General features: G+C 37.3%; 1 protein-coding gene across 3 annotated transcripts in view; it reads right to left on the reverse strand.

Moving 5' to 3' along the window:
- The window catches only part of GASK1B (golgi associated kinase 1B), a 49,683-nt gene that overhangs the window by 14,980 nt on the left and 7,885 nt on the right, over positions 1–26,818 (reverse strand). For all 3 annotated transcript variants that reach the window (XM_078001636.1, XM_015139395.3, NM_001266338.1), the window contains 1 exon segment: positions 16,153–16,367. In XM_078001636.1, coding sequence (XP_077857762.1) covers positions 16,153–16,367 — 215 coding nt within the window.

Below are 26,818 nucleotides of genomic sequence, written 5' to 3' on the forward strand. Positions count from 1 at the left end.
CTCTGTCGCCCAGGCTGGAGTGTAGTGGCGCGATCTCAGCTCACTGCAAGCTCCGCCTCCCGGGTTCACGCCATTCTCCTGCCTCAGCCTCCCGAGTAGCTGGGACTACAGGCGCCCACCACCGCGCCCGGCTAATTTTTTGTATTTTTAGTAGAGACGGGGTTTCACCGTGGTCTCGATCTCCTGACCTTGTGATCCGCCCGCCTCGGCCTCCCAAAGTGCTGGGATTACAGGCGTGAGCCACCGCACCCGGCAATCACAGAATCTTAGAACCACAGAAATGGAATACCTTTGAAGTTACTGGATCTTATATAGACAAAAGGGAGTATATTTCAGAAAAGATAGCCTGGAATAGTGGTCCTCAAACTTTTGATTTCAGAATTCTTTCACACTCTTAAAAATTACTGAGGACCACCTAAGAGTATTCATTTCTGATTATTTACCATATCAAATGAAAAATTAAAGCCAAGAATTTAAAAAATAAGTATGCATTAAATTCATATAAAAATAACCTATCATATGTTAATACAAATTACGTATTTTAAAGGAACTTGCTATACTTTCCAAAGAAATGAGAGAAGTGGCATTGTTCTTTCAAGTTAAAATAGCATTTAATGAAAAAAGCAGCTAGTTCAGCTCACAATTCAAACATTATGTAAGTAGTTTCCTCAAGACAACCATTGCACTATGGGATAAGTTGATGTGCTTTACACATTCTCATTTTGTCACACAGGATATTAAAAAGACAGAGACTTACAAGTACAGATTTTTAAGAATTAATAGATTTTCACCGCTTCAAGAAAAATTTTAAGGGAATCTGGCATTTATTTCATGTGTTATTTTTCTTCCTGTGACTGCAGTGGCAGTGAAGGGTACAATGACCACTGGTACAGTTTGGTGCCTGCCTTTATTTATGCTAAAGCATCAACAGATTTAACAACTACTGCATATATCAACACTGAAAAAAGCGAAAAAACAAAGTCTCAGTATTACTGTGAAAATAGTTTTGCCCGTATGGACTCCCAGAAAGGCACACAAAAACCATGCCCCAAACAGTTTCATTCAAGTTGACCACACAACAGTAATAATTCTTGGAAGCTCCATATAACTCTTAGTGATACATGTCCATAAACATCATGAATATGGTTGGGAAGAGCATGAAACTAATAGAATACTTATCCTACTTTAGAACTGGTTGAAACAGCTCTCACTTAACCCTTAACCCTCTCTGAATCTACTTCTTCATTAGCCAATAATGAGTCATAAATTTTAAAAAATACATACAAAAACCATATACATTGAGCCCAATGAGTATCTGTCTGCCCTCTCAGATGTTCCTATGAAAACACTATCCTGTTCATTTTTCCAAAACAGTTATATTTGCATCCTACCAGACTTACTCAGAGGTTCAGTGCTTTGACCTCTTGCTTTGCTCGAACATACCCAACAAGGTTGGTTTCAGACTGTCTATGGTTCAATGGCACAGGCTTAGTGAAGAGGCCAATTCTAAAAGCTAGTCCCAGCAATACATTAAACAATGTTTGAATCTCAAATAGTTATTTATTAAATCACACAGGCTTCCTCAAATCTCTCATCTTTCTAGCCCAGCTATGTCTATAACTAGACTTGCCATTGAAGCATACTATGCACTGATCAATTTCAACATAGTCTAAAAAAATTCACCACAAGGGTGGAAATAAGCAAAAGAGACATAAAATTTAAAAATATATACTGCACTTTTGATTAATAATAAAATTAGAATGAATCCAGTAATGCTCAACTAGTTGTCACTTAGCAATTTGAAAATTATAAATATAACATATTTGATCAGACATTTCCTTCTTTAATTCAGACTAATTTAAGAGCACAAACTTATGTTAACCAATTTTCTAGTCTACCTGTGATGCAGATGAGGCTTTAGAACAACAACGCCAGCAATCTCTGAGCATGAATGCTAGATAGTAGATGGAAGGAATATATTAAGTTCTAGAGGCTTTCAGGTTGGAAGCAGACATGAGGAATCTATATATTTCTTAATGGAAGAGATATGATTTGAGACAAAGATCAGTCTGAAAAGGATGTGTACGAGCACATGTTATAATGACCCCTGTTCATCATAGAGGCATAGCTTATGAGCTATCGGGCCTCAATAACCAGAATGTATCAGAAAACATTCAGAAGTACATTCTGGTTATTGAGGACAAGTATCTCATAAGCTATGCCTCTATAATGAACATAGGTCAGGGTGGCTAGGCTATTCTTTTTCTTAAAGTTGCCATCATGAAAAAAATGCTTAAATTATGTGAAGTGAGAGAATGTGGTCTTAAAAGTCAAGTCTCCACTAGAAAAATGAGGTTAATGCCCAAAAGGGAGATTCATTGGTCAGTGTCCTTGTATTTGCTTTTTTTTTTTTCTTTCCTTCTTTCTTTTTTTTTTTTTTTTTTTTTTGAGATGGAGTCTCGCTCTGTTTCCCAGGCTGGAGTATAGTGGCACAATCTCGGCTCACTGTAAGTTTCGCCTCCCGGGTTCACGCCATTCTCCGGCCTCAGCCTCCCGAGTAGCTGGGACTACAGGCGCCCGCCACCATGCCAGGCTAATTTTTCCGTATTTTTAGTAGACACAAGGTTTCACTGTGTTAGCCAGGATGGTCACGATGTCCTGACCACCCGCCTTAGCCTCCCAAAGTGCTGGGATTACAAGCGTGAGCCACCGCGCCTGGCCGATGTTGTGGTTTCTTACAGCACCAAATACCATAATGAGCAGCTCCACACTGTGGAACATTCAAAGAAAGACCTATTCAGTCTCCACCACTAAAGGCAGTGGTGAAGAGACCATGAAAAAGAGTGTGGGGCATATTCAACCAGCAGTGGATAGACCAAACTACAACACACACACACACACACACACACACACACACACACACACCCCGTATGAGGAAATAGTGGCAGACAACATTGGAAAGTTAGCAAATTAGGTCATGGGATTTATTAAAAGCATGCTATTTTTTTTTTCTATATAAACTGTACCTTTGGATAACCACAAAGGACATAAGGTGAGATTTCTCTTTAAAGAAGTAGTCCAACTAATAAATGAAGAATTAATTATATAATTAATATCTCACCATTTTTCAATTCCCAGTGAACTGGTGGACCAATGTGAACATCAGTAGATGCTATTATCACAAAAAGGACTAACCAGATATGATGTCTTGTGATAAAAGAACACAACACTATCTACAAAGAAGACTTGACAAAATAAATCAAATCTAAATTTGATCATCAATTCAACACCAATCTACAGGGAATATAGACAATGGAAGGGCAAAAGAAAGGCACCGCAAAAGTACAACCAGCAAAATCTAGAGTGTGAACTCTACAAAACACATGATCTGGTTTCTTCAACAGGCTATTGAAATGGAAAAGAGAAGATATAGAGATGAAGTCCATAGATTAGAAGACACGTCAACCAATCACAAAGTGTGGGCATTATTTAAATATTGATTCAAACAAACAAACTGAAAGATATAAATGACATTTATGAAACAAAAATGTGGCCACTGATCAGATATTTGACTAAATCACTGCTCAATTTTATTTTGGGTGTGATCGTAGTAATGTGCTTATATGTTTTATCTTCTAGTGATATACACTGAAATATTTACAGATGAAATAATATAATGCCAATTATTTTCTTGAAATTAATGTGGATGTGGAAAGTAGATAGAGATAGAGATTTAACAAGATGGATAATGAGCTGATAATTGCTGAAGCTGAGTGACAGGCACATAGGGGTTTATTATAATATCCTGTCTACTTTTGCATATGTTTAATTTTCCATAATAATTTTTAATGTTCTAAAGAATTTAAACTTTATTTTCCAATCAAATGGAAGTCTTTAGAGATTTTATTTTGCAAGTGGCAATATGATTAAAAGGGAAATGGAAAGATAAATTCAGCAATGATTTGCACATTAATTGGCAGTTGGGGAAGACTAAAGACCAGGAGATTAGTTAAGAGTCTCTTACAGCAACTTGATCTACATTGACAAAAGTCTGATTGAGGTAACATTAATAGAAATGAAAAGGAAAAAGTGACAGGAATGATTTTGAGGAACATAAAAGTTCACTACTACTTGAATATGAAACACTAAGCAGAGAAAGATTAAAAGATGACACAAAAATCTCAAACCTGGCATATTTTAAAAATAGTAATGTCATGAATAAAAACAGGCCAGTCAAGATGACAAATTGCTAGGTGATGAGGTAACCAATTTTACTTTTGGACATCGAGTTTAATGAGGTAACCAATTTTACTTCTGGACATCAAGTTTGAAGAAGTGACCACTTGCTATTAAAGTAAATTATTGTTTAGCTACACATGCATAAAAAAAAATCCTTTTTGCTGTCTCCTGAAATGTGATGATGTGTAAAAATACAGTTTCATAAATTAAACTTAGCATAACAAAATAATTGAATAAAATAAAATATAAGTCAAACTTCCTTGTTACTAATATTAAAATAGCCCAAACTCTTCTTTGATAAAATTCTACATTTTTTGTCATGTTTTACCATTAGTTTACATTATTTCACTGCAAAAAATATTCATGTTCCTTGATATCATAAGTAGATCTGTATATGTACTTATTTTACATCATTTTCTCTGTCTCCATACATCTAAACATATAAAACAGTGAACACATCATAGGTGCCCAATAAATACCAAGTTTTCTGCCCAATATGCTCATTTATTGCAAGCAATACTCAGAAGAATAAGATTGTAATTTTGCCAGATAATTTGGAAAGTCTTCTGAAGCTTCCTTAAGTAAGATAACATCATTATTTTATTAAGTAGTATCATTAATTATCTTAAGTAACATCATCAATACTGAAATAATTTATCCTAGTGACAAACTATGGAAATATATATAGTAGAAACTGTGTCTAAGTCAGACTTTTGAATTTCATTTATGACAAACTTAGTTGTACACAATTAAAAGTCTACAATAACCACAATACTGTTCAGTGCTTAGCATGTCCATACCTGAAAGTTTGGAATTTGTCATTTTTAATGCCTAGCATCATACATTCCCTTATCCTTTACCTTAGTAAGTGATTCCTTGTGACTAAGCGAGCCACTCTAATTACCTCTATTTAAAAAATTGGGAAGATGCCTCAAAAACAATAAAAAGCAGAAATATATTGTTCTCTAAACTCTCTGATCCTTGACAATTTTTGCTCCCTAGATCCACCAATTCAGCATGCTACCCAATACTGACAACTAATCCCAGACTTTTTTTGCTACTTGAAGCCAAGACGACATTCAACTACATCATCTCTCATTGTTTACTAGAAAACTAATGCGAAACTGTTTCGTTCGTTTGCTTGAACTTGCCAATACATACATGGCTAGAGGTCATTTAGTTTGGCAGTATTCTGATTCAGCAAAACAATAAAACCAACCCAAACTATTCGAAATCCCAATGTCTAGGACCCTGGATCTCCATGTCTCTTGCTGTCATAGCACCTGCCTGTGAGTGTGTTTCCTCACTCGCCTCTGAAAGCTGGCAGCAAGACCCTTGACCATCAAGCAGGAGAAAAATCCTCATCATCTATCAAGAGGGCCATAGTTGGAATCTTTCTTTCTTATGCACATAGAATGTTCCTGCAGAAACAGATCTTTCCGTGAACAGTAATAAGTTCCCTCTTGTTTCAACAATGATTGGTTGGAATTTTTATTCTTACTTTTTTCACACCATTAAGTGGGAAAAAAAATGCACAGAATCAAAAACAGGAGAAGGTAGGACAAAGATGAACACCTCTTAATCTAATTCATTAGACTCAGGAAGTAATTCTTTAGAAGTCAGGTAAGAATTAGGAGGACAGAGTTAAATTGAAAGAGACAAATCTAGGAGGCAAGGCATACCAACTCATATTATTGTTGTCTGTTGAATTTATGAATATAAGTTTACTATAGCCATCTGAGAGAAAACCACCTTTAGGGAACAGGATATTTCTGTAAGCACCATTTCTCCCACTTAAAGAACTTTTGCATACATTCAATCCTTTGCTAAAATTCCTCTCTCTCATAAACTCTCTTCCCGTCTCTTGTACTCACCTAATTTCTGCAGGTTTTTCCATTTCTAGATTACACGTCACATTTTCTGTCTACACTCTTGAAATTTCTTTTTATAAAATATTACTCCTAATTATGGCACCTGCTATATTCTGCTGTGATTATCTGTCTCTTCTACTAGACTGTATAACTCTTGAGGGCTGGGAAATGGTCCCATTCATCTTTTATTACCAGCACTAAACCTACTCAGTGTCTGCAGCAAACAAGAGCTCAGAAAAGTCTCTTACAATCAAGTGAAAAGAAATGTATGCAGGCTTTTAATCTGATGGTAGAAAAAAATATCTCCCAAGACATATCTTTGTTGGTCCTCCCTTATGCTAACACCCATTAATTTATCATTAAATAAACAGTTATTCTTAGAAAATGTAAGTATATGAAGAACTTCATCAAACAGTAAAAATACTAAATATTTTTTACTTGTTTGATTCTTTTATTTTCTGAACTTCTAATTCTCTTCCTTTAACAAAGCTAAATATACATGTATTGTGAGAATAGTTTATATCTTTCATGTTTAACATTTTTAATCTGACACTTTGAACTTAATATTTTAATATAACTAAGTAGTTTTTTTTCTTTTTTCAGTAAACCATGCCCTGAGTAAGTGTGACATTTCCAGACACTCTGCTGCTAATAGAATTGTTACAAAGTTGAAAAAGACAGGGACTTGCCCTTGAGAAATTCACAGTTTGTCAAGACAGACTAGTCAAAAATAATTAAAGCTTAATAGGCGAAGCCCTATACGTATGAAAGTCCAAATGAAATTATTTGGGAATGGCTTATAATTTAATAAATAAAAATAATCATAAAATAGTTTATTTAATTCTTACTTATTTCTACTCTTATTTCTGGATGATCAGTTGCTTAATTCATAAGCAATAATTATTGAGCGCCTACCATGTACTAGGCATCATTCTAAATGCTTTATGTATATAAAAATATTTAATCATCTCAATAGCTCTCTATATATGCACCATTATTATTCCTATTTTACAGATGAGGACACCAATACAGACAGAGGTTCAAGCAACTTCTTGAGGTTAAATCAGTAGTAGCAGAAATGGGACTAAAATGTAGCTGACTGCAGAGTCCCAGCTCCTAACCATTACAATACAGTGTCTCTTTGGTCAAAAAGCAAGTTTTCTACCTCCTAAATGTGCTCCTGTTATGTTATATAATCTTTTGAGAGAAGTTTGACCAAATCTTGGAGACTCAAACACTCTCTAAAATACTTTTCTTTGTCTTCCTAATGGAGGTGACTTTTTGTCTAGGCAGTTTATACCCCACGCTTCAAGAATAAAAGATTACTTGTGTTTCTCTCACATTTTACAGACCCAGTAAAATGGCATACGCTTTGTGAATGTAGATTTGTTAAATGGGTAAAACAAAAAGAATACTGTGTACAGAAAATTAACAACTGGGTTCTGTATTCCATTGCTCTTGCTCTGGCATCATAGAGCAAGTGATTTTAGTTTGCTTCAGGCATAACTTTTCTAAGATTGTTCACAAATATCCATCCAATACATTTCTAAATACCATTTAACTGAAGCACTTATTCTGATTTAAAATAAAATTTTCAGTGTAATTGATGAGAAAGAATGTATAGATAATGATAACTATTTACTATGGCGTTCACGAAAAATGACCTAAGTTTGTCCATTTGTTTATTTATTTATTCAATACACTTTTTTGATTGATATTGTTCTATAAACATTTTATGGCCAGGTGTGGTGACTTATGCCTGTAATCCCAACACTTTGAGAGGACGAAGGAAGAACATCACTTGAGCTCCGGAGTTTAAGACCAGCCTGGGCCACATAGTGAGACTCCATCTCTATTGAAAATCAAAAACTTAGCCAGGCATGGTGGCGCATACCCATAGTCCCAGCTACTCAGGAGGCTGAGGCAAGATGATCACTTGAGCTGGGAGGTTGAGGCTGCAGTAAGTTATAATCATGTCAACACACTCCAGCCTAGGCAAAGAGCAAGACCCTGTCTCAAAAAAAAAACAATAATTAATTTAATTTAAATTTTTAAAAACTTTTATGATGGTGAATACAGGAAGTAAAAGAATCAAGATATGATTTTATTAAAAACTTATCTGGCGTAAGATCTACTGTAAGCGAAGCCAAAAGAAGAACAACAAAGTAAGAAAAAGTGTTTAAGACATAGGATTGACAAAGGTTAATTTTCATGATATACAAAAACTTTTTATCAATCAATAAGAAAAAGCTACAGAATGCAATAAAAAAGCACAATGATTTGAGTGAGCAATTCACAGAAAGTAAAATGTAAATAATCTATACATATTTGAAAATAGAGGCTGGGTGTGGTGGCTCATGCCCAGCACTTTGGGAGGCCGAGGCGGGTGGATCACTTGAGCCCAGGAGTCTGAAACCAGACTGCGCACAATGATGAGACGTGTCCCTAAAAAAATTTTTTAAGATTTTAAAAAGTGTGGTGGCGTGCGCCTGTTGTCCCAGCTACTCAGGAGGCTGAGGTGGAAGGATCACTTGAGCCCAAGAGTCTGAGGTTGCAGTGAGTTTTGATCACACCGCTGCACTCCAACCTGGGCAACACAGAGAGACCTTGTCTCTATTTTAAAAAAGGGAAAGAAAATATAATATCCTCAATATCGCTCAAAATGAAAAACTGAAAAATATAAATAATGCCCATTGCCATCTACAAGATTAGCAAAAATATAATTTGCTTTCGACTTCCCACAGTTGGTAAGAGAAAAGGAAAGAGGTAGTTTCATACTTTACTATTGAAATTGTAAAATGCTGCAACATCTGCAAGAAATTAGCCTCTTACTTTTTGCACTGTGGGAAATAAATAAATGTTGAATGAACAAAATATGCAAGTCCATTCTCTCAATTGCTATCCCTGTCTATATAATTTGACAAACAGTGTTACTTTTGTAAATACTAACCAAATTAACTTCTAATAATCAGATTAACTTCTGATTTTAGCTTTGTGCTTTAGCCATAGCTAAAATCAGGAGCTCCAATCTTGGTATTATAATTTGAGTAAGTTCTAGAAAAGTCTTGCGGAGACCTCAACCTTATGGAGTATCAAAAAAGAGAAAGGCCGTCCCACCCCAGGCAGAGGGGGCAACAGATTTTAAACATTGATCTTTGTTGAAAACTCCTAATAGTGATTTCACATGTTCAGATTCGTCCTCAAGACCACAGACAATAGGCACGATAATGATTAAAGCTGCTGATGCACTCAGAAGAAGACTGAGGATCAGCTGGAATTTGTTCTTGCTCAGTCAGGAACAAGTATGAACAGCAGAAAGTTACAAAGTAAACACACATCTTGGACAAACATCTCTCTTCCTCTATGTTGAATCGTATCTCTTAGAGGCAGCAAGCGTTACTACTCCCCTCAAAGAACTCTCTGCTTCAAATGGTATATTTAGAATGCCCTGAATGTCACAAGAACAGTACCAATCTTATATTCTTACTCATACTTGTCCCTATCCTCTCTATCATTGACAGCCTACAATCCTACTCAAACTCTTCCTCCTTCACTATTTTATGGCGAAGCGCTCTTCCTCTTTTGACCTCATAAAAATTAGAACTTATGTCATCCAGCAGTTCTTAGATGGAACTATCATTTGTTTCATACACTATGTTTCCTTAACTAAATAATTTTTAAAAAGCTTAAAGTGGGGCAGTGAGGATAATCACCTTGTACTACTTTGCTACCATTCTGGTTGTTTTCCTCACTATAACACATGGTAGATGTTGCATAAATTGAGCTTCCCTCAATAGAAGAAAGAATGATAAAGGCAGTTGGGTGGAATGAGATTTAGTTGAGGCGTTCAGAATTAAAACCCATGTCACTAGAGAACATAAAGGTTTGCCCTGTATTCACAATAGGTTAGCGCTTATGTTCATCAGCTTCAAATCTCAAGGTCCTTTCTCATAGACTTCACTGCCAGGTTCATAATTTACTTTCCATTGACCTAATCATTCTCAGGAACTTCCATATCTCTGCTTACCACTCCCCAAACACTTGACCTCATAGTGAGAACCTTTACCTACTTCACCCTAGGTACTTTCATTCCTTCTCCACTTTATCACTATGACATTTTATCATATGGACTTGTTTCATTAATCCAAGGATAACTTGGTAGTAGTTATACAATAATGGCTAAAAACATAGAATCTAGCATTAGCCAGATTTGATGATATCTCTGTTCAGGAACTTACTAGCTATGTAACATTGAACAAGTTAGATAATTGTTGAGAGACAATTCTTCATGGCATTTCTGCACATCTTACATTAGATTTTGTTCTGTATGTTTTGTTTTGTTTTTGGGGTTTTTTTGTTTGTTTGTTTGTTTGTTTTGGTTGATTGGTTTGTTTGTTTTGAGAGGGAGTCTTGCTCTGTCACCCAGGCTGGAGTGCAGTGGCATGATCTCGGCTCACTGCCACCTCCACCTCCCGGGTTCACACCATTCTCCTGCCTCAGCCTCCTGAGTAGCTGGGACTACAGGTACCCGCCACCACACCCAGCTAGTTTTTTGTATTTTTAGTAGAGACGGGGTTTCACCATGTTAGCCAGAATGGTCTCGATCTCCTGACCTCGTGATCCCCCCCACCGCCTCAGCCTCCCAAAGTCTGTATGTATTTTTAAGAGTATTAGCATACCAAACAGAGAGTATCTCCCTCTGAGATGAAGGGCAGATTTGTTTCCTGACAAAGATAATAAAGATAATGTATCCATCTGAGGCAAATATTTGGCAGGTTAGCTAGCAGCCCCTTATAGAATGGGGGGTTTCCTAAGCTTAGAGTCCCTCAGCAGTAACATAAACACACTATCTGAAGCATTCACCAAGGCCACTCTGTATTGCCCCAATAGAACTTGAGAGGCAAGGGAGCATAAAACTCATGGCACCTGCTATATCATGAGTAATAAAGTCATTTGTTTCTGACCCAGGAGTCTCATATCTTCTGCTAACATCTATCAACCTGTGGCAGACTCACCTGTTAGCTTCCAAGTAAAGTAAAATCCCAGACTCTTTATAGCTCTTGATAATAACTTCTCTGTGCCTCAGTTTTCCTGCCTATAAAATGGAGGATGCCTACTTCACAGAGCTAGTACATTAATAAAATGGAATAATGAGATAATGCATATATAATGCTTAAAACCAGTTACAGCCTTATAGCTGGACCCTTGAACACTCTTTAAGGAGGCAGAACTTGGTGGCTGCTGACCACCTCCTTGCCAAGTCAAATGTCCTACTCCCCAATTCAGTCCTTGCTGGTGTCTCTGCACCACTGACATCAGGGATCCTTTTCTCCTCCATCAACGTTCCTATTTTGTAGTCTGTGACTCTACTAAACTGGTTTTCTTCCTACATTTTTGTCCTTCTCCAATTTCTTCCTCCTGCTCACACTCACAAAACAATCAATTAACAAAAGGATAATGTTTTCCAAATGTCCTAAGGCCATTCTAAATTTCTACAAGATACTAGTTAACAATGCAACAACAGAAAAGTTTTTTTTCTAAAATGGGGGAAGGGAAAGGCAGTAATCAGAATGAGGTGCTGGAGAAAGTCCTAAGATATTTATCAAAGGGAGAAAAGAGTCATAAGAAAACCTTATAAAACGTGAGGAGTCACACAATTATGTAGATGATCAATATTTATTATTCTCTAATGTAGACTCTTCATGAAAAATTTGCAATAAATTTAACTGGAAAGAAGGAAAATAAGTTACATGGCCAAGTGACCATTGAAACACAGTGTGGAATGTTGGAAAGAAGACACTTTTACCATCAACAGATTCCAACAGATCCCAGCTCCAGACTTGAGTAGTTGTAGGAACTTGAGTGAGACACTGAACCTCACCAAACTTCAGTTTACTCACCTCCCAAATGGGGTAAGACTATTTCTCATAGCTCAACAAATGGTAGCTATGGCGAGTATGATTATTGCAGGATGATGTAAACCAAAAATAAAATTCTAAGCCCCCAACCAACTGAACTGATCTCTACGCCTGGGGCATTCTACAACCAATAGAAATAGAAAAGATCATTCAAGGGTAATATGAGCACCTTTACGCACACAAACTAGAGAACCTAGAGGAGATGGACAAATTCCTGGAAATATACAACCCTCCCAGATTAAACTAGCAAGAAATAGAAACTCTGAACAGACCAGTAACAAGCAGAAGGACTGAAACAGTAACTGTGATGGTTAATATTGAATGTCAACTTGATTGGATTGAAAGATGCAAAGTATTGTTCCTGGGTGTGTCTGTGAGGGTGCTGCCAAAGAGATTAACATTTGAGTCAGTGGACTGGGAGAGGCAGACCCACCCTCAATCTGGGTGGGCACCATCTAATTAGCTGCCAGCACAACTAGAATAAAGCAGGCAGAAAAGGTGGAAGAAGCTGACTTGCTGAGTCTTCTGGCCTTCAACTTTCTCCCACACCGGATGGTTCCCGCCTTCAAATATTAGATCCCAAGATCTTCAGCTTTTGGACTCTTGGACTTACACCAGTGATCTGCCAGGGTCTCTCAGGCCTTTGGCCACAGACTGAAGGCTGCACTGCCGACTTCCCCGCTTTTGAGATATGAGGACTTGGACCAGCTTCCTTGTTCTTCAGCTTGCAGACGGCATATTGTGGGACTTCGCCTTGTGATTGTGTGAGTCAACAATCCTTAGTAAACTCCCTTTCATATATACATCAAACCTATTAGTTCTGTCCCTCTAGAGACCCTAACTAATACAGTAATTTAAAAATTGCCAACAAAAAAAGTCGAGGACCCGATGGATTCGCAGCTGAATTCTACCAGACATTCAAAGAAGAACTGGTACCAATCCTATGACACTATTCCACTATAAGACAGGGAAAGAAGGAATCATCCCTACATCATTCTATGAAGCCAGCATCACCCAATAGCAAAACCAGGAAAGGACACAACGAAAAAAGGGAAACTACAGACCAATATCCCTAATGAACAAAGATGCAAAAATCCTCAGCAAAATACTAGATAAACCAATCCAGCGTATCAAAAAGATAATCCACCATGATCAAGTGGTTTCATACCAGGGATACAGGGATGATTTAATATATGCAAGCAAGTCAATAGATGTGATACACCACATAAACAGAATTTAAAACAAAAACTACATGGTCATCTCAACAGATGCAGAAAAATCATTTGACAAAATCCAGCATCAATTTTTGGTTAAAACCCATTGGCATAGAAGGGACATACCTTAAGGTAATAAAAGTCATCTATGACAAACCCACAGCCAACATTATACTGAATGGGGAAAAGTTAAAAGCATTCCCCCTGAAAACTGGAACAAGACAAACATCCCACTTTTCCCACTTCTATTCAACATAATACTGGAAGTCCTAGCCAGAACAATCAGAAAAGAGAAAGAAATAAAGGACATCCAGATCAGTAAAATGGAAGTCAAATTGTCACTGTTCACTGATTATATAATTGTATACCTAGAAAACCCTAAAGACTCCTCCAAAAAACTTCTCGAACTGATAAACGAATTCAGTAAAGCTTCAGGATACAAAATTAGTGTACACAAATCAGTAACTCTGCTATACACCAACAGCAACCAAGCTGAGAATCAAATCAAGAACTTAACCCCTTTTACAATAGCTGCAAAAAAAAAATAAATAAAATAAATTACTTAGGAATATACTTAACCAAGGAGGTAAAATATCTCTACAAGGAAAACTACAAAACACTGCTGAAAGAAATCATAGGTGACACAAACCAATGGTAACACATCTCATGTGTGTTTGGATAGGTAGAATTAATATTGTGAAAATGATCACCCTGCTAAAAGCAATCTACAAATTCAATGCAATTCCTATCAAAATACCACCATAATTCTTCACAGAACTAGAAAAAAAAAATCATAAAATTCACATAGAACCAAAAAAGAGTCCACACAGACAAAGTAGGACTAAGCAAAAAGAACAAATCTGGAGCCATCACATTACCTGACTTCAGACTATACTATAAGGCTATAGTCACCAAAACAGTATGGTACTGGTATAAAAACAGTCACATAGCCAATGCAACAGAATAGAGGACCCAGAAATAAGTCCAATACTCACAGTTAACTGATCTTCAACAAAGCAAACAGAAACATAAAGTGGGTAAAGGACACCCTATTCAACAAATGGTGCTAGGATAATTGGCAAGCCACATGTAGAAGAATGAAACTGTATCCTCACCCCTTACCTTATGCAAAAATCAACTCTAATGGATAAAAGACTTAAATATAAAACCTGAAACCATAAAAATTCCAGAAGATAACATCCGAAAAACCTTTCTAGACATCAGCTTAGGCAAAGGCTGCATGACCAAGAACACAAAAGCAAATTGCAACAACAACAACAATGAAAGATAAATAGATGGAACTTAATTAAACTAAAAAACTTTTGCATAACAAAATAAATAATCAGCAGAGTAAACTGACAACCCACAGAGTGGGAGAAAATCTTTACAAACTATGCATGACAAAGGACTATTATCCAGAATCTACAAGGAATTCAAACAAATCAGCAAGAAACAGAAAAAAAAAAAAAAAAAAAAAAAAAAAAACCATCCCATCAAAAACTGGGCTAAGGACATGATGAATAGACAATTCTCAGAAGATATACAAATGGTCAACAAACATATGAAAAAATGCTCAACATCATTAATGATCGGGGAAATGCAGGTCAAAACCACAGTGTGATATCACCTTACTCCTGCAAGAATGGCCATAATAAAAAATAATAGATGTTGGCATGGATGTGGTGAAAAGGGAACATGCTTGCACTGCTGGTGGGAATGTAAACTAGTACAACCACTATGGGAAACAGTGTGAAGATTCCTTAAAGAACTAAAAGTAGATCTACCATTTAATCCAGCAATCCCACTACTGGATATCTACCCAGAGGAAAAGAAGTCATTATACAAAAAAGACACTTGCACATGCATGTTTATAGCAGCACAATTTGCAATTGCAAAAATGTGGAACCAGACCGAATGCCCATCAATTAAGTGGATAAAGAAAATGTGGTACATATATACCATAGAATACCACTCACCCATAAAAAGGTATGAAATAATGGCATTTGCAGCAACCTGGATAAAATTGGAGACCATTATTCTAAGTGAAGTAACTCAGGAATGGAAAACCAAACATTGTATGTTCTCACTCATAAGTGGAAGCTAAGCTGTGAGGATGCAAAGTCATAAGAATGATACAATGAACTTTGGGGCCTCAGAGGAAAGAATGGAAGGAGAGTGAGGGATAAAAGACTACACATTGGGTACAGTGTACACTGCTCAGTTGATGCGTACACCAAAACCTCAGAAATCACCACTAAATAATGTACCCATGTATCAAAACACCACCTGTCCCCCCAAAACCTATTGAAATTAAAAAATAAAATAAAATTTAAAAATAAAAGTAAACCTGAACACTAGCTCAGGCCATGATGGGAAAGGGTGGTTGGGCATGCCTCCTTATACCTTTTTCTCTTTGGAATTCAGGCACAGTTGACCAGAATTAACATTAAAAGAGAACCTAAGATCGACAAAACAAACTCTCTTTGTAGCAATAAGATACCAGCATGACAGACAGTGGGCCCTGAAAGAAATCAAAGTATTTTACTCCAAGATGTATTTCCTTGATATATTTTGAAATGGCCCTGCCAAGCTCTCACTTGTGCGGAAAATCTACATTCTGTAGAGAATCCCCTTCCAGATCTTTTTTCCTGGTCCAGGAGAGATTAAGAGTCTGGTACCTCTTTAAGTCTGATAAGAAACATTTACAACCTCTTCTCTCTGAAGCCTGCTACCTGGAGGCTTCGTCTGCATTTGGCCATTATGGCCAAAACCACAATTACTTTTGCACCAACCTAATAGAAGGTATCACCAGCTTCATAAAAACTCCAGGTGCTGAACATTCCTTAGTGTCAGGCTAATATAAGTCAGTGCCAGTCTTAGGTAACTGTTTGCTTAATTTGATAAACTTACCTGTAACAAAAAATCAAAGAGTGCCATCTTGGACCACTCATGATGATGTATTTCAGTACAACCCGATTCAGGCTTGGGTACTCGGCCGTTCTGCCAGCATTTCTGTTTCAGCAACTGCTGATAAGTTCCCCAGGTGAGCTTAACGGAAGAATGGGTGTCATTACTTGTTGGAGATAAAGATGCATCCCAGAGAATGATGGGGCACGGGCGGCCATCTATGGAATCAGAAAAACAAACACACTTTCAGCACATTACTGACTCAGGGTGTGCCTTTGAGCAGGTCGTTCACTCTTCTCACAGTCTCACTCTCACCTATCAAATGTGAGAGTATGATTTGACAATATTTTATGATCCCTTTGTCTTCTGAAGTTTTAATACTTTCATACCTCAGTGCTTCCTGTTTGAAGTCTTATAAAGCAGAAAGTTATTGTTAGACAACGAAAAAAAATTTTTAACAAGATACTTTATAGATGTGGCAGGAATAGGCTACTAAGCACCAATAACAACGTCCTATGGTTAATGTGGTTTTATTCCACATCTAAAAGCAGCCACCACAAAAAGGGAAAGAATCCAGACATTTATAATTGTCTATTCAACGTCTGAGTGGAGCTGCTCTTTATCTGTAATAACAACTGTCTGATTTTCTGAGGCCACATTATGATGTCAGGAAGAAAAAGAATTTTTAGAAGTCGCAAATTTAAAAGTGAAATTGTATGGTTCACACCAATCACTATAATCTCCAAAGACGGGAAAAAAAGAGGCAAGAGGTTTTTTCTTTCCTGATAGAAACTGTGCAAGCACAACAGTGTTCTTGTTAAGGGATCATTTATTCACACACAACCTCAACAAAGTTCATTTAAGCAGATGTCAGTTCTTCAACTGCATATGCATAGATGATCTTTTTTAACCTGTCACTCAATTTGTTTTGTCTCACTTTTGGAAGTTTGGAAATGCAATTTCTTTCATTGTTAAACTGTACAAAGAATGATGGGCCCCAGTGAAATAATCATAAACAAGGAAGACCATGATCCAGACACATTAAACAACACTTCAAGCTTAAAACCAATAACATCATTCCCAAGCCCCCATTTCTGACCAATAAAGTCACAAGGAGATGGTGTTGAGCATTTTTGCTTATAACTCAAAAATCAGAATGATGCACCTGATAAAAACAACTAAATTACAAAGATCCGATAAAGCCCACTTAACTCATTCTTAACAGGCCTGAACAACAGAGGCCTCTGAAATTACAACTGGAATGTTCAGACTTGTCACAGGAATTTTTAAAACCTCTCTTAAATAGCCTCAGATGTTCTCAATATATAATTTTATGGTCTATTAGAAACTTTTATTTTGCCACCTTACTGTCTTGCCATGTTGTAGAGTTCTTATCTCCAGTCTTTAACACAGGAAACAGTCCTCTAACCACTCCTGAGTTTGGAGTTATACTAACCTTAATAGTTTTAGTAGCATTAACTTAAATCATTCTAATCACTTGCATTATAGTTCTGTTCAAAGAAAAATCTTTCTCCCTTTAGCCTTGCAATGTAGGCCAGGGCATGTGGAAAGTCTATTGGATTATGGAAAATATGCTACAATCATTCATACAAAACTAAGAGAAGAGTGGAGAAAGAAATGTGAGCCATAACAAAAGAGCTTCATTTGCAGCACGCTCTCTCTCCTTCCAATTTCGCTTTACCTTAGTAAATGATTTGGGGTTCCTGGGACCTAATTATATCTTCTTAGATATCAGATAATTTTAAATATGTATATCCCAAATACTATGCCAATTTATTTTAAAAGAATAAATTCCAGGTAAAAGCAATCCATCATGCTGTGGAAGACAGCACTGGGCCAGTATAACCAAATACAAATAGAAAATAGACACATAGCCTCCAAAGGTGTGCGCTTCAGGCGTCTAAAAATAAACACCAAGAAGCTCTTTCTATCAGTGTCTTTGAACCAAAGTTATACACAAAGAGCACTTAGCATGCTCAGGGCTAGAAAGTATTCAAAGGGAGTTGAAACCTAACAGTGAACTTCAACACACATCAACACACGGGTCAGAAGGACAGCAGTTTCCTCAGCAATTCATACAAGGCCTTTGGAGAAATATGGAAATGATCTACATAAACAATTGAAACCTGCTGGGCTGTTTTTCTTCCCTTTAGAAACATTTGTTTCTAATTGTAAAACTAATTAAAGGTAAATCCACTCATTTCATGAAATACAGAAAAACATAAAAATGTATAGCTAAGAAAATAAAAATCAACCATAACCTCCTCTCCCAGTAATTGGTTCTGTTATTTGTATATTTACCTCCAGTATTTTTCTATCCCTTTCTTTCTCATCTGAATAGGTAAACTGCTTCTAGAATTTTTTTAAAGAGTATAACTTATGATTAGAGCTCAGACTCTGGAATCCAACACAATTCTGGTCACATTATGTCTTAGTTTTGTAAAGTTAGAGAAGTTATGTAACCTTTTTAAACCTTGTTTTTCTCACCTGTAAAATGAAGCAATAACATACCTTCAAAACTGACCTTATTAGGAAGAAATGAGATCGTGCATCTAAAATTCCCAGCATGGTACCTAATATAAACACATGCCCCAGAAAGGTTTTGCTCTGATGACTATTACATATATACATCACATAATCACATAATTCATCAGGCTTCAACTGACCTTTACTATTTCTTGAGGATTTACTGTGCACTAAACACTATTCTAGAACCGGAAGCTACATACATGAATAGATAAATGTCAAGTTTTTTGCTTTCATGGAACTTACATTTCTACCAGGAGAAAGAGGCAAAATTTATGCAAAGAAAAAAAGCTATTTGGGATCATCTTGTATGTAGAGTTTGTCATAATTATTTCACTAAATATTATACTATAAATATTTATTTCAATTATTTTTAAATAGTGCCACTGTAATTGTAATGCAATAATCTAGCCCAGTGATCAGCAAATTTTATAAAAGGCAGATAGTAAATATTTTAGGCTTTGAGGGCCTAAAATATCACAACTATTCAACTATGCCACTGTTCAACTCCATTGTAGCCCAAAAGCAGTCATGGAAAATATATAAACAAGTGGTCGTAACTCTTCCATTAACATTTTATCATGTATGCCGAAACTTAAATTTCATGTGAGTCTCAAGGGTCATAGCGATATCACTAATCTTCTGATTTTTGTGAATCATTTAAAATTATAGAGACGATTTTTAGTTCACAAAATAAAAACAGGCAGTGGGCTATTTTTGGCCCACAGGCTATACATTAACCCCTAATTTAATTTATGAGTATACTGTATGACAGTCACCATTTCTCTATTTTAGATCAACAAATTTTTGGAATGATACATTTTCTATACTAATCATTAAAAAGGCATTCTCAAACTGCCAAAGAAAGTGTTCAACTGATAAGTATAATTGGTTTTCAATTAATAGCCTATGTTTTTCTCCCAATCCATCCCTTTCCCCTCAGCAAAATCTTCTGAATGCCGACTATCGCATAAAGACATTCTTTCCTGCCCTGCTAGAAATCAGTGCACCTCAGGAAAGGGGATTCCCAGAGAACCAGAAGAAAGCATGGTGAGCAGCAAGACTTAGACTGAGTCACAGATGGCTGTGGTTTCTTTCCACACACAGGTCTTCTTGCTACATATACATGTGTGGCCCTTGCAGGTAATAATAGTAGTCACTATAACTCCAGATCTCAGAGCAATGAGTACTTCTGTGAGGAGAATTCCACTTCTTTTAATATATGGCTTTTGAAAGAATTCAATGAACCTTGATGGATTTGAAGAGATGACAGAAAAATTGCCTCTGAAAACAGGAAACTGGTTAAAGCAACTTACCCTGAAGTGTTTCAGAGATGAGAAGCATTCATCTCTCCACATTCAGGTTTGTCAAAATGATGCAGTACTGAACTCACCAGAGAAATCTCAACAAGTGAAGAGATAAAATTCTGTCACAGTGGTGAGAAAGCGGGTTTTAAAAGATATGTGGGTGTTCATGTGAATTAAAGGTTATAGAGCTGTCCTAAAAAATGAGACTTGCCAGGAAAGCTTCTTTTTTTCTGAAATCTGAATATTTCCCCTGAATTTTGATGCTCTCCCAAGTCGTTTTTTATTCAAAAGCACAAAGAAGACATTCTTCTGAGAAGATGAACATGAAAATTCACTTAGAATGAGTGCTTTACACAATCTTCTTTGTCTAGATTTATTAAATGCCGTTCACTTTGAGCACTGGCTGAGTGGTTTTGTGGAATTACAGGTGAATGCTAAGCATGTTGGGTGGAGCTGTGAATGTCTGTGTGCATTTGTCACTGAGCAAAAACAAGAAGAAAAGTCTTGAGCTCTGAAATCAAAAGTTCTTTCTCTTGCACGGGCCATGTTCCAAGACTCCTTGTGAACAAGATAAAAAGCAAGTGACAGTCCAGCTCAAGTCCTTCATTAAAAACAATTCTACAATACCCACTGAAGAAAACAAAAGCCAGTCAGACTTGAGTGGCATCTTTGTTATAGGAAACAAATTCTCTTGGGCTCCATTGCAACTGTCAACAACACATTGAAGGAAAACTTTAATGCAAAAAGAAATAAACCTCTATAAGGTTTTCATGATTTTTAAAAACAGTAGGTGGGGAGGTAGGAGTCTGTAGATTACATAGGCATAGATTTTATATGGCCAAACAAGTCCTGAATCTAGGAATTTGTCCTAGAGCAAATTAAAATCACAATAAGATATGACTTCATCCCAGTCAGAAGGGCTATGATTAAAAAGACAAAAAGATTACAAGTGTTGGTGAGGGTTTGGAGAAAGCGGAACCCTTAGCACTGCCGGTCAGAATGTGCATTAATACAGCCATGATGGAAAACAGTATGGAAGTTTCTCAGGAAGCTAAAAATAGAATTACCATACTATCCAGTAATCCTAATTCCGGGTGTCTATCCAAAGGAATTGAAATCGGTATGCCGAAGAGATGTCTGTACTCCCATGTTCACTGCAGCACTATTTATAATAGCTAAGTTATGGAAGCAACCTAGGTGTCCATCATCAGAAAATGGATAAGAAAAATGTGCTATGTTACATATACACAATGGAATTCTATTATTCACCCTTTAAAAAGGGAGAAATCCTGTCATTTGTAACAACATGGATGAACCTGGATGACACTATTTTAAGCAAAATAATCCAGGCACAGAAAGACAAATACTGCATGACCTCATTTATATGTGGAATAAAAAAGTGGAACTCAAAAGTAGAGAGGAGAATGGTGGCTACCAGAGGCTGGGAGAGGGGGTTAAATTGGAAAAGGGTTGATCAACAGGTACAAAGTTTTGGTTAGACAGGACAGATAAGCTTTAGTGATCTATTGTACAGAATGGTGACTATAATAAATAATAATACAACGTATATATCAAAATTACTAAAAGAATATATTTACAATGTTTCACCAAAAAAAAAGATAATCCTATGATTCGAAGAAGCCTAAAAAATAAATTAATTAAAATTTAAATTTTTTTAAAAGTAAGGTGATGGATTTTTAAATTAGCATAATTTAATAATTCCACATTGTAAACATATATCAAAAATCACCTTGTGCCCATAAATATATAGAAATACTCAACTGAAAATTAGATTAAATAATAGAAAAGAAGTAGATCTCTGGGTGACTCAGAATATGTTTCATATATTTATTTATCTAACTGTTTTTCACTTCATAGTTTGTTTTCTCTAGGCCTGAGTTAAAATAATCTCCATACTTCCTCAGGAGTTAGCTAAGTGTGAAGTTAAGGAAGCAGGAAAGGAGAATGTCTTGTGACTTCATTCATCACCAACTACCTAAACAACCTAAATCGCCAGTTCTCCTCTGAAAACAAGCCTTCTTCTTTGTTCCAACGAATGGGCAGGAACTTCTGCTTTCTAGGTCTGCCCTGAACTTCTGCTGTATAAATGGAAACTCCAAGACCCTTCCTGTCTCAATATTCCACTTTAAAAAACAGGAATCAAATTTGACTTCAGAGGGTGGTGATGATGTGGTCACTGTGCCAGACTCTACAATCACATTTGGCAGATGAAGTCTTGGTCACATCAGGGTGACTCAGTCCTGGGGGATTTAGCATTTGTTAATCCAGTTAAATCCATGAATTCCTGACCTGAGTGACCCTCTTACTTCTTACAGTGCAAAGCCCATGACATCACCCCTTTCTTCAAACCCTTCAGTGACTCCCTATTTTCTTCAAGATAAAGTCCAGGCTCCTTACAGGACATAAAACACACTCACTCTTACTTACCACAGCTTAACTCACATCATGCCCCCCAAACCCTAATCTGTTGTTTTTCAGAACTATTTGCAATTTCCTGAACACACTCTGCTTTCACACGTTTTTCATAGTCTGTTCCCTCTATACTTTCTGCACCCATCCCATCTCTCACACCACCCACAGTGACTTTTAAGAACCAGTTCTGGCATTACCTCTTCCAAAAGTATTTATAATTTCCCACTCAACCCCCTACATACACAATCTAGGCTTAATTCTCCCTCTCTTTGCCTACAGGGCCTCCTAAAAATATCTCCGTTGATGTTTTTATCACACCCGTTCTGTAAGGTAGGTTTGCTTAACGGTCTCCTGTCTTCCAAGCTGAGAGCTCTGAAGAACAGACACTACTTCTTAGTCCTCTGGATCTCCAACTTTTGATGCAGTGTCTAGAACAAAGCGAGCACTCACAAGTTCTGAACGCATTTTTGCAGAATCCCCCAATGTTCATGTATAGCTCTTAGAGTCTAAGGAATGGTCCATGGACCCAGAATAAAACTTTGCCTGGCATGACATCCTAGTAAGGTGTAATTTCACTGTCTCCATTCAACATGAATTGGGAAGGATTAGAGAAAAACTTGAGAAATAGAGCCAGGGATGTGCAGAGGTTTTGATGCCCTCATTCTGTCCAGCTTGTGCTCAACTATCCACTCCGATGTATCTCTTATACACTGGGACGATGAAAATAGGGGTGGTGGAAGCACTACTGCCTCTCTCCTTCTGAGCCCAGATTACTATCATGAGAAGGGGAACAGTTAGGCATCATGGCTACATTCAGGAATCAGGAGACAAGGCAATGGGAAACGTGGTCACAATCTGGATGGATGATTAACAGGGAAAGCCCCAGGCTGCAGTCATTGAAGGCTCACACATGATGTGAAGGGACAGCGGGAGGCAGTAAGGCACAGTTTTGAGGAATGAGGCTATGGAGTCCTCTTGACCCATGTCTGTATCCCAGCCCTACTGCATGCTACCTGTGGGCTTTCAGGGAACATACATTATTCTTTCATCCTCCGTTTCCCCTCAGGAAATGTGTATAAGAACATCTGATGTAGGGGACTGTTGTGACATTTAATAAGATAATGGATGCAAACTGCCTAGCACCCCACAAATAAGAGATCTCGTTATTATCCTCTATAAGCTCCAAGGTCCTTCTCTAAATGAAAAATGTAGGTGCCCATTTATTCTACTCAAGTAAACATCGATCTGGATAAACCAACTAAGAAAATCTAAAGAAATACATCACAAAGAGCTACATCAGCTTAGAAATGGCTTAAAAAGGGTGGCATTCAAGAGCGCTAGCTGGGCACGGTGGCTCATGCCTGCAATCCCAGCACTTTGGGAAACCAAGGCAGGTGGATCATGAGGTCAGAGGTTTGAGACCAGCCTGGCCAACATGGTGAAACCCTGTCTCTACTAAAAATACAAAAATTAGCCGGGCGTGGTGACAGGCGCCTGTAATTCCAGTTACTCAGGAGGCTGAGGGAAGAGAATTACTTGAACCCAGGAGGCAAAGGTTGCAGTGAGCCGAGATCTCACCACTGCACTCCAGCCTGTCTCGGGAAAAAAATAAAAGAAAAAAAAGGTGTTAGTATGTGTTAAGCAATGTTATATGTTATACATACTAACTCATTTAATTCTCATGACAACTCTAAGGTAAGTAATGTTATCATCACTGTTTTTATTATCATCATCCCTATTATACTAATAAAATATAAAACACAGAAAGATTAAGTAACTTTTCCCCAGATCACCTAGCTAGCAAGTGGCAGAATCCAGATTCACCTGCAAGGAGTCTACATTCCCCGTCAACACCCCAAAATACAAAGCTATTTGAATTACAAACTGTACCACTTTCCCCTAGTACCTAGGGCAGTGCCTCACAGGTAAAAATGTCATTGAATTGAGTTGATTACAAACACATTGAAACTGTAACAATTCTTCTTTAACTTAGGTAGGAAGAGCTATCTAGCACCCCTGCACCTGTGTGATCCTTACAGCAACTCAGAGACAGCAGCTGATTCACTCCTACTGAAGAGCCCACCTCCTTGAGCTTGGGAAGGTGCTTAGTGAATCCTCACATCAGTGACAGGAAGATTTCCTCCAGAACACTGAACTCACACATGGCCCTGTAGTGTCAGCGCCACAAGAGCAGAGATTCCTGACTGTTTTGTTCACTGATGCAGCCCCAGTGACTAGAATAGTGGCTAGCACACAGCACGTGCTCAATAAATACATGTTAAAGGAAGAAAAGATAAATGTGATCCTATAGAAGACAATAGATTGCATGGAGTTAAGGCACATGCATCTCTTATGCTGTGAGTACTGTGGCAACCATTAATCACCCCTTTGATCCCAGCTGTGTGTGGGACCAAGGGACAAATTACACAGCAGAGAAGGTTGCCCGGTTCCCCGTTTGCCTATGAAGTTATGTAGTGAGCAAACAAGAGGACGCTGGAGCACAGCGCTGCTTAGAGCCGAGGCTCAGTAAACTTTTGTTCACTGATGAATGAATGTATTAAGCTGACCAGCTCAATTTGATTCATAAAGAAATAGCCTTAGGGCTTTTCTGAGGAAGAACACAACATACTTTCAATCCAACTTTTTAAAAAATAAAACATGATTATACACTCCTAAATAAATATTTCCACAAAGTTTGCCTATATGTCAAAGATTTCTAGGATTCGGAAGCCAGTATGTTCCCAGGTTGTGAGGACGTCTGTGTTATTCTCAACACTCCCTGCAAAATGACGATGTCCTTACCTGAGAGCCTGAAACAATATAAAATGCAAAGCTGCCATCCCTCTGCCTCGGCAACTGCACATTCACCCAGAACTCACAGTGCTGCTCACATAGGCTTGAAAAGAGAGTGAAAAACACACAACATATTTCTCCTCCTTTATAATACGAAGAGGCAATACAAGTTGGAAAACAGTGAGCAACTTGGGATCTACAATGAATTTAAATGGAAGTTTGTGGGGTGCCTGCAGTTTGTCATGTAAGCAGCCTTGACATACAGAATTCCTGGAACTGGCCTACCTTAATTCAGTCTGACAGCTCTGTGGAATAAAGCAGCATCCTAAAAATAAAGCATACATAATCTATCTTCCATGCTGGGCGTGAAAAATAGTACAATGCTTAAATGCTACCAAAATGGTGTCCCTTGAGATTCATTCACATTATACTGTGCAGACTACAGGGGAAGCTCTGGCAAAGCTGCTAAATCAGAGATCACAGAAGCATGCTGGGTTGTCTCTGTTTTTATTCTCTTGATTTTTACATGGACATAGTCTGCTTTGTCTAATCCTAGATAAATACTTTAGGATATTTTCGCTTTTTTAACTATCAAAATGTATCAGCATCACACAGTATCTGGTGACTTTTATAGTAATTTGAGACTCTTGCAAGGAAAATTTGGCAGAAAACAAATATGTTCCGTCACATTGATACACATGTGATTGTTTATGGTAAACAAGAAAATCTGGTAAGCACTGGCACCTTGGCTTGCACGAAAAAAACTTGTAGCAGTGTTCACAATGATACATCAGTACTGCACTTGAGTAAAAATATTATCAACGTTAGATTATTGAATTGAAAAAAGAAATTAAACAGAAATGTTGGCATAGTGGTAAAATCAGAAACCATCATGCTAAAATGTGTACATTTTTGACATTACCCCATGATTGTAGTAAGTTATATTTGTGAGGTAGTGTGGGTTAACAGAAGCAACATGAGGAAACTTCAGTGTCAGAGACAGAATTGGGCACAAATTCCAATTTCATTGCTCTCTAGGTAGGCGATGTAGGGCAAATTTTATAAGCTCACTGAGCCTCAGGATTCCCCTATTTAAAATAAGAGTAATATCTGCTGCGTAAAATTGTCAGGTGGTATAATAGACAACACACGTCAAATACAGTGTAAGTACTATATGATACATAACACTAGATTCTTTGTCACAATTGAAAAATACTTCCTTATTGCATACAAACATTTTAAGGCCCTTTGATGCTATATTTTAATTCATTTTAAGACTTCCTACACAGAAACATATAGGATGAAAATCTGCTCCAGTGGTAACTGCTGGATCTTATATTGTGGCACACTGCTGGCTCTGCCTACTTAATTACTATCTTGCCCTTCCTCAAGTGCACCCTTCTCATTTTCTAGGATATCTTGGAGCATAATCTGTCAGAAAATAGTCTGTTATAAAGTACAATACCAGTAAGTCCACTAATTTCACACATCTTTTTGTATTCAAGAAGAATCATCTAGAACTCATCAGGTCACACAATCAAGATCTTGTCTCAGACTAAACTGAGCTAGCTGACTGGATCACCCACACC

Source organism: Macaca mulatta, chromosome 5 (genome assembly GCF_049350105.2).
Source record: "Macaca mulatta isolate MMU2019108-1 chromosome 5, T2T-MMU8v2.0, whole genome shotgun sequence".
NCBI classification, from domain to species: Eukaryota; Metazoa; Chordata; class Mammalia; order Primates; family Cercopithecidae; genus Macaca; species Macaca mulatta.